Source organism: Ixodes scapularis, unplaced genomic scaffold (genome assembly GCF_016920785.2).
Source record: "Ixodes scapularis isolate PalLabHiFi unplaced genomic scaffold, ASM1692078v2 PGA_scaffold12__126_contigs__length_90152505, whole genome shotgun sequence".
Taxonomy (NCBI): domain Eukaryota; kingdom Metazoa; phylum Arthropoda; class Arachnida; order Ixodida; family Ixodidae; genus Ixodes; species Ixodes scapularis.
The window spans coordinates 63,319,560-63,329,272 of record NW_024609838.1 but is presented as its reverse complement, the minus strand read 5'-3'; the positions used below and the strand labels follow the sequence as shown (position 1 = coordinate 63,329,272).

Sequence of the window (9,713 nt, the reverse complement as noted above, 5' to 3'; positions counted from 1 at the left end):
TGTGGTCGGACTTTACGCGAAATGGAGCATATCTGTGGGTAGTGGAGCGCAGGGCCGTACCCAGAAAAAAATTTCGGGGGGGGGGGGGGGGGGGGGGTTTCGGACAACGGCGGCCATTTTGAAAGTGTCTATTGTCTTATTTTCGCCTACGAATCATGTGCATCGGTGGCATATAATGGAGAGTTGCAGCAAACCGGAGAACCGGTCCCGGTTTGGTATCTGGTAGCCGACCGGCGCCACTGCGCGTGCGCAGAGGTGGAGATTAAAATCGGCTGGCTGCAAGTGCACCGACCAGGGCCGTACCCAGAAAAAAATTTCGGGGGGGGGTCAGAACCCCCTAACCCCCCCCCCCCCTGGTTACGGCCCTGGTGGAGCGGACCTGTGGGCATAGGAAGCGGGCAAGTGGACGAACAATAAGTGCGGTGCCACGAGCCAAGCTTTTCGCACCCGTAGCCTCGGTTCTTCCATAGCTCTTGAGAGACCTGGAGCGTACTATTCTTTTGGCAATTTAGCATAGCCATAAAATCCTGTACGATTCTCTCTTCACCCATGGTGAAGAGAAAAAATGCAAGAAATTACAGGGCAGCAAATTGATGGTCGAGGCAATTTTGTAGAAACCACGAGGGTGATTATCTATGAATGTGATAGCATTTATCGTTGCACACCGCCAAATTTAGCGGGAAAACTGAACTGGTGCACAGGTCGTGGCATCAATTTTTCGGCTAAATTTAGCGTCTTCTAGGACGACGCTAAATCCTTGTTCTGGGGACTACCCTAGGGGTTGTCGTTTACATTGTCCTCTGGGACGTTGTCCTAGATGCTGTCCTTGATGTCATCTAGGACGATGATCTAGAGGACGTCAAAGACGACATATAGAACGGCCCCCAAGATGAACTCAAGGACAACCTTTAGGACGACCTCTAAGAAGACCTCAAGGACAACGTCAAAGACTATGTCTAGGACAACATCTAGGGTGATCTCAAGGACGACCTCAAGGCCAACGTCAAAGCCGCCGGGTCCTTCGAAGAGGATGCAATTGTGAAGGAATACTACCACTTCGCATACGCACAACGCAATGGGGTGCAAGCACAGCGAGCTAAAATAGTCTACTGCACATTAAAGGGGTATGGAAACAAAGATTGAAATATTCAAATTTCGTTGGGAGTGGGTCAGGCATGACGGATAATAACCGTAAATGATAATCGCACGTCTGTATTTTGAACGACTGGCTCTATTTTTCGTTCCAAACGGTGCACTCGAGCAAGCGCTCGAAGAGAAGCGAACGGAGAGCGCGATGCGTCATGGGATGTCCGGCGCAAACAAAAACAGAAAAGATTTCCTGCGTTCGTGGAGTAGCAAGGCAGGCGTGGTTATGAGCTTTGCCCTTGGCGGCAATGTCAGCGTTGTGGTGGTGTCAATAGCGTCGGCGCGTTACAACCGAGCCGTTCAAAGTACCCGTGGGGTGACGAGCCTGTGGCTGGCCCAAGGAGCACGTAGCTTCCACAACACTGTCAGCTTAGGGCTGAACGGGGCAGGGAAAGCAACTTTTGTTTGAGTTTTGAGGGACGGGCTAATCTTCCAGGGGGAGAATGGCCGTTTCCGGTTGCACGAACGAGGGTCCGAAAAAGAAGGGAGTCCTTCCTTTCAGTCTTCTTGGACCGTTTGGTACAATGCGCAACTTGTGAGTTGAGGAGGAAAGCTAAGAGGAAAAATGTTGAAATGCCAAAGAGCGGCGCTGCTCCGAAGGAATCTGCTACGTCACGACTACGTAGCAGATCCCACAACGTTGCTAGACTACCTCCCAAATAGGCTCCGCATGCATCCACCAGGTGCGCATTGAAAGATAGTTTATTTAGCTTTAAAATTAGTTTTCTTGTGCCTTTCAACGGAAGACTGGTATTTTTGAGGTTAGGGTGCAACACGCAACACATTCAAGCTAGAAAATGAGCGCTGGACTTTTGTTTCCCAACCCGTTTAAGTGGCTAGAATATACATAGCTGAAAATCTTTAGTAGTAGATTAATAATGCTATCACATTAATATTGGATGTGCAATTTTGGGGGAGAAGACGGCAAAATTAAATAAAAAAATAAGCGATAAACACAACAGCACACGCTATCAACTGCACGACGCAGGAACCGATGCCACCGCAGATTGGAGATTCGGCAGATTTGCGTTCTATGGTGCGATAAGCATGCAGGAACCCACTACAAACTCGTGTGTCACGGAAATCAATATCGTGAGCACCGATCACAGACACGTCAAACTCGGGTTTAATGGCGCAATGAACACGAAAGAAGCCCCTACGAATCGCCTGTCACACGTGCCGATACCACAGATTGCATGGTTGATGTGATTTCTGCTGGGCGTCTGTGCGATGCTCGGTGGGAACCGGGGATGGGCGATGCTTCAGAATTTTTAACCTATGAATATTTTCCCGGAATAGAAAACGGGCAATATGTTGGGAGGGGGCGTTTGTATGCGCTTTTACGGTGCTTATAATGAACTCGTCCAAGTTCCATTTGAGGTGTCTGTTTTCCGTCGCTCCCGTTACGGGCCTTATTTGCGGCAGGAGGGAGGCACGATTTATTTAAAGTTGAATCACGAAGGCTTCAGCAGATATCTCTTAAATGCGATAACATTTTTCGGCAGCCCCCCGGAAAAACCTGGATTTGTATTACGAAACAAATGTGAATGCGTTGAAGAGCAACGAAAGGAATAAATTGAGAAAAAAAAAATTAAATTCTGAAGGTTCGCCACAGGATCAAACTTGACACCCGATCACTGCGCCAAGGAGCAAATTGGCGAGTCGGAGATTATTAAACGCGAGAGCATTTCTTTTGCCAACCAACACTGCAAAACGTGCAGGTAGCAAGAGCAGGTGGCATTGAGTTTCGATCTTGACGCCACGCCGCACAAGGGCTCAAGCAGCAACGAAGATGCAATCAAATGCAAAGAGCACGCTTTCAACAGCGGGCACACCTTCAAAATGGGTCTACGATAGAGGTCACTTACAATGCCTCAAAAGAGAAAGCAGTGGACTGAAGCACCTGGAGTCTGCGTGTTCGTCGTGCCAATGAAATGTTGGAAGAAAGGGAACGGTTTTTGGCTAGGGGGACAGAGAAACGAGGTGGGCTCGTTCTGCTACAACCGGAAGCCCGAGCGAGGAAACGAGGTTCATCTCGCTTTAATCGGTGAAATATGGCCTCCGTAGCAGAAACATAGAAATGGATCTTGCCTGCATCGAAGCACCGTAGAAATGCAGCCCCATTTGGAAATACCTCGTTTTACTTCACGATGCAAAATAAGGGGTATATGTACACAGACAGAAGCACCGAAGGCAGCGTGACATTGAACACAAATGACTGGAATTATCGCGGACTGTTTTCCACTTGTAACTGCGGTTCCCTTTTTCACGTCTCTGGAGCGCTGCTCGTCCCGCCCGCTGAGGCTGCCTGTCTCTTGGCTTTCTTTGAGGCTCGATCTGAAAATGGGGAGGAAAAAAAAATAAGGACCAGCTGCTGTGCACTCGCCTCGATTGTGGAACTTCTGGTTAGTCGTCTTCCATGCAGGGACTGATACACTGAGGGACCCCTTCTACCAAAGGTGCATCAACACTAAAGGGGCACTCCAGAGATATTTTTTGGCTACCCCAAAAAAAACTATATTTTCTGAATTACCGATCCTTAACCTTCCCAGTAAGCTATATAGTACCGCGAAATTCAAAATAAATAATATTCTCTATTGCGAATGGAGCAGGGAGAGGGAGCACGGAGCACCCTCTCCCTGCTCCCTCCGCAAAAGTTTTTTTAATTTTTTTTCTATCAAGCGACCGCCGCGGCCGCCCAGAAAAAAAATAATAAAGCCAGCGTTCCCTACAAGCTGGCTTTCCCCCAATCCGGCTGTTCGCGTTGGAAGAAAGCCAGCTTGTAGAGCAAAACGGCACTCTTGGCAATAGACTTCTTCCAAAACCAACGCGCCCCATTGCGGCGAAATATCACGCAGTGCACTTTGGGAACTATTTGGCCACTCAGTTTCGGTTTCAAGTGAGCAGGTTCCCCCCCCCCCCCCCATCTCATGCTATCACGCCGCGACCGAACGCGCTGATTGCGTTTTCGATTATCTGACTTGTTACGAATGTACAATACACTCATTCTCGAGCGATAGAAAACGAAGACCGGGGCACTTTCCTTGGTTCCCGAAACACCGGATATTGTGCATGCGTATGCAAACGTAGTAAGACGTGGCTTAGTCACCTCACCCCACGAGTGCATCTTTGAGCTCAATGTCAGTAATCCCGTCTAGTAGCAGTGAACTACAACTGAAATTTGGTCACCTTGAGCCCTACACATATTTTGTTTGCCAAACGTCCTCTTCTTGTTACTTCATTGGGCGAAAAGCAAGCCACATCTTCACAGGATTATCAAAGTTGAGCCCAGCGTTGACCCATGAACTTTTAAGGAAATGCAGTAAATTCAACCTCACTACTGCACAAAAGTTACTATGATGTCTTCCTCGTGTCATCACATATCTCACACTCAAATTTTATGCTGATAGAAGATTAAGTTTTCGCAAACACCGAGATCGGCTAGCTACGACGGAGGCCCTAACAAGCGTCCTCTACTCCTCGGTAAGCCCTTTTGGACGAGCTTTCCCTGTCACCCAAGATCTGTGCCTAAACGATGTGTCTGAAATTATCTCGGCATACTCAGTCAGGAAGAAAGCAAACACATAACGAATATTATAGCCATTAGCAACCGTCAAATGCGCTTTAAATAACTTTGTTCGCTTGGCGCACCGCATAAGGGTTCATGCCCGTCCGGCGGACTTCCGGCGAACGGTGCGACATTCTACACACAAGTGCTCGGCTTTTGCTTTCTTAAAACGGTTTGTATGTGCGAATGTGCCTATATGATTGGCAGGATAACTTATGCGCATACATGTACTCAGGCTCACATACTCAGGCATATTAAGAAAAACAGTAATCACAAAAAGTTATATTTTGTCTATGGACGCACGAAACAAACTTCCCGATCAACAATACTAATGTAAAGGCTCGAGCTAGATGTATGCATATATTGGTTGCTACAGCTTGCTGATTCGCACACAAGCAAGATCCCCAAGCTTCGCAGCGCCGAAATTCTCAGTACTGGCTTGTACACATACCTCGAAACGCTAACAGAAAGGCTCAAGTACAAAAATACAACAAGCATGCATTAAGACAAGCTATACGTCTCGGGGCTTGTGCTAAAGCTTCGAGGTCTGGCCATTTAGGTTAGTTTAGAGACCACAAATGACGCTTTCGGGACCAGAAAGCATGAGATAACGGCCGTTAATAGTCCACGCTCTGTGTGTAACCTCTTGTTGGCGTGTCGATCGAAACCGAAACCATGCCACTCTCCTCCCTGGCCAGCTAGTTCCCAGAGTGCAACGCGCGACGTGTTGCATGCAGGGCTTTATGGAAGTAGTCTATTCAACGAATCGGTAGCGGCTGCTATATTTGTTCGATGTAACCATAGTTTTTGCTATGTATTATCACTGTAACATTACTGTGCACAAAAATTGTTCGATATAAGGGATAATTCGATGTAAACGGGTTCGATAAATTCGGCTTTGACTGTATTATTCACTCGTATTGTCACTTTGCTGGAAGACTAATTGAACAGGATGGCACACATGCTGCCGCGCTCGCTAGATTATTCTACTAATATATGCGGACCCTTCCCCGCTTGATGGTTTACGGAAGCTTCGGCAACCAGGAGCAGGGACACCGCGACAACGATGACACCCCCCGTTTGCTCATATCTTTTACCGGTAGTTCTACGCCCAGCTGCCAGGATCGCGGCAACCGACGGCATGACACTCCGGCTCGTGTGGCGCCGTCTGTCGCTACTTCGGGACCACTTTCTACGCATGGTTGGTGTAGGGCACAAAACACACCTGTCGAGGATACTAAACACACCGGTCAGGAATGTGTTCCAGGCCGTAGTACGGTGCCTGGAACCAGGGGGCGGATCCAAAACTCTGTTTTGGGGGGGGCAGAAAATTTTTAAGGATACTATTCTCCCATTCCTTCTTGTGCACAGGAGTTCACCCATGTCAAACTGCCCTCCGAGAAGGGGGGAGGGAGGGGGGTCGACTTTGTTTGGAGGGGGGAGGGGCCGCCCCCATCGCTCGCCCCTTGGATCCGCCCCTGCCTGGAACACATTCACGACCGGTGTGTTTAGTATCTATTTCGCACATGCATCCAAAGTGGTCCCAGGGTGCCGACAGATGGCACCACACGAGCCGGCATGTCGTGCTTTCAATTGCCGCAGTCCCGGCGACCGGGTGCAGGCGGCACAACTGTAGCAAAGGGCCAAACGTACGCTTGACGGGAAAGGTGGCCGGGATCTGGTTTCCCCGAAAGGCCACGGGCAGCACGACACAAGGATCCAGCGGAAGCACCTCTTCCGGCCCCGCCACGCAGTCGGCATTCAGTGCAAACGTTCGCTGCTGCACCATGGTGTGCAGATCCAGGGAGCTACGCCGGAGCGGAGAACGTGACGGTCAGATGCCGCCGGAGTTGCCGACTCAAAAAACAAAAAACTTACATTACGAGACCCGAAAAAGCCCGCCGAATTTCGGACGTAGGGCGAGGACAACTTCAAATAAAGTTTAACGCCATTGTTCTGCTCAAACCAGTATTATAAATAAAAAGAAACCTTGGAAGGAAGCTCTCATAAAGGACTCTTATTTGAATTCCCTGGGCTTATTTCATTTCACACATTCGGGAAATGCTTTCGTACATTTGTGCACAAATCAGTTCATACACATTCCCACTGTAGTGTGTCTCAATGGCAACGTGAGCATTACTTTTACTGACAATAATTTTGCTCAGACTAAGCAAGGACGATGACCCCATGACTCAAAACTTAAGCTGTTTAGGATTGACAAAGGGAAACTATAGAACGTTGGGCATCAATGTGAATGCTCTCACCCTTTATCCTCAGCCGTCTTGAGCACCTGCACTGTTGCTCGATCCTTTTTGTGATCGAGGATATAGTATCCGGGCCCGAGCCTGCATGGAAGTTGGCACTTGTCAGCGAGATGCACAACTAATTAAAGATAGGTTAGAACAGTAGAAACACGGACCACCACTTTTTTCAATGGCAACGATCTGGTGAAATAAATAGAAAGGAAAAAGACGTTTAGACCTCTGCACTTTTTGCCCAGGAATTAGACTGCTTCGGTTTTCAAACGAAGGCCTACAGTTGGAAGTGTCCAACTGTTTCACTTTGCCATGCCCCGCTGAACTTGGCAGAGGAATTGTGACATCACATTGTGCGATACCATGACCTTGTGTTACACTGTGACATCATGTGACACCACTTTATGTGATATTGTGATGTCACGTGACGTGACATGACACTGCGATGCGACGTGACCCTGTTATGTCATGCCATGGGAGATCAACTGTCTCCCATGGCCTTGTATGGTGTGACCAACATCAACACGAGCCAACAAGGTCCGTAAAGTGTTCTTGTAAAAAGCTATAGCTTAGAAGAAGTGATTTGACAGTTCGCAACAAATAAATCTACTGTCACTGTGTTTTTAACATAGACTAGGATGTTTTACAAGGTTTTCTAAAAAAAATCTATGTTCTTTGTCGCAAAGGTTGCCTGGAATCGTATCGTTGCAGGTTCTCTTCCGAGCCCGATGTTAGACATTTTGAATAATCTGCCGAGTCACTGCGATGCTTCCAGAAGACCTGCTTACTCCGAGAGTCGGCCAAGCACGTACGATGCTCGGTAGAACAGCTCGTCGGGTCTGGAAAAAACAGAACAAAATAATTCCTGTCAAAAAATGTAAAAAATTAAATGAAGGCTATCGGCTGAACCAAGATCTGAACCTTCCTGATCGCATATACAGTCGACCCCAACCATATAGAATCCAAGTACTTCGAATGACTGTCTATTTCGGAATTAGTGAATTACCATTTTATCAAGATGTACTCGTTCCAAATGCAAAAAGGTTGAGTTCTTCCCTCTCACAACCATCGGGGTGCTCCCTACGGTGGGAGGCAGTGGCTTTGCCGCCCACCACTCTGGTTAACCACCCATCTGTACTATGTCCAGTTCACCTCTATATTTTACCTTTACTAAACAAAGCAATGCTGATCTTGAAGATGTGCGATTCCCCAGACTATTGTGTTGGGCAAACATGTGCCACAACACAATGAACTACTAATCCTTGCAAACAAAATCACTGGCAAAGAAAGTGCCGGGAACACTAAAAACTGCAGCAATCGCCCCCACCTCCTCTCCAACGCTCTGGAAACTGTCATATGTCCACATCTCAAAAACTTCTGCGGAGAACCCTGACAACCATATATCGCAAGAACAAATTTTTCGGAGAGTAGTCTGCACTCTGTGTGCAGTCTGTAGGGACTAATTTCAGCTGAAAAAGGAAATTTTTCCTTCGATAACCTTCACTCGGTGCACATCCGCACCTGGTACGGTCCATACACTAGATGCGGGCTATTGAACATATAACACCTTGACAAATGTCCGCTTTATTTGCTCACAAATGAACTTTACATAAATCATCAATAACATACCTTGTCATTCACAAAATCTGTCATATGCCTCGTCGTAATGAACGATCTAGAAAAAAACTAATCCTTGCTTAGTCCACACACGTAAATAGTCTGCACCGTGTAAAATTCCAAATGTCATTAAACATGCATAGTCTGCAGAGTCCGGAGAACACATATGATAATTTGCACAATATACAAACTATGCGCAAAGCTTGCTTTTGTTTGTTAACCCTTTGACGGCCATCGCCATACATGTCCGGCGGTGATTACTACATTTGAAATTGCCCGTCTACACGTGAAACCACGGGCACCGTGGGAGGTGCTGCTATTTGCTATGTCTTCGGGGAACTATATATAAACGTTAAAGCTGCACGGTGTTTGCTAGGAAATTTTATAGTTTTGAAATTAGATGCTTCACGCACGTGATGCATGCGTGATGGACGTTTCACATGTCGGCTCCTCTGGCAGCAGTGGCAATTGGAGCACCTGCTCCTCCAATTCAGACTTTTAACACTTCTCAGAATTGAAGAAACTTTGAAAAGTAGGAATCTGAAATCTGAATGTAGGGGTTAATCGACGTGCCAAAATGAAACCGATAGAAGCATCTAAAGCTGAACAGATTACAAGCACTGTACATCTTTCCACTAGATAGTTAAAAAATAATGTATGCACCGACTTTTCCTGTATACTGTTCCTTTGTAAACCAAGTCCGACCACTAGGAAACATTGTACAAAAGATTCGACCGTCACCAAGCGCCGGGCGCACCAAGCACCTGGTGCTTGGCTACTCCCAAGAACCCGCACCTGAAGCTGCTGCTCAGTGTCGGGAGGTCCCCGGTGCCCAGCTCCTCTGCGAGCAGGACCTTGCTGCTCCTCACGTCCACCCGCACTGCGTAAGAACGAAGAGTGATTTTTCACAAGTCGCGAGAGTCGCCAGCCAGAGTCACTGGAGAGCCATGTTCGGAGAATCACCATCCCCTTTATCCTAGTGTCTATAGCCACTCGCAAGGTGGGAGTGGCAGGGAGAAACGTCGGTTGTCCGCCTCGTGTGCGAGCTCCCTACCTCCGACGACAGTGTCTTGTGCACCCCGTGCGCGCAGTCAAAGCACTCCAGAGGTTCCTTTCCACTCTGGAAG

General features: G+C 47.7%; 1 protein-coding gene across 1 annotated transcript in view; it reads right to left on the bottom strand.

Annotated features, from left to right (window-relative positions):
• Positions 1 to 3,205: 3,205 nt before the first annotated feature.
• The window catches only part of LOC121835385 (little elongation complex subunit 2-like), an 83,267-nt gene continuing 76,759 nt past the window's right edge, over positions 3,206 to 9,713 (bottom strand). Inside the window, exons 15-19 of the mRNA XM_042289558.1 lie at positions 9,382 to 9,466; positions 7,758 to 7,808; positions 6,979 to 7,059; positions 6,368 to 6,522; positions 3,206 to 3,483 (exon numbers count right to left, since the gene is read on the bottom strand). Of these exons, the coding sequence (XP_042145492.1) occupies positions 3,413 to 3,483; positions 6,368 to 6,522; positions 6,979 to 7,059; positions 7,758 to 7,808; positions 9,382 to 9,466 (443 nt within the window). The 3' untranslated portion in view covers positions 3,206 to 3,412. The remainder of the gene's footprint in view (positions 3,484 to 6,367; positions 6,523 to 6,978; positions 7,060 to 7,757; positions 7,809 to 9,381; positions 9,467 to 9,713) is intronic.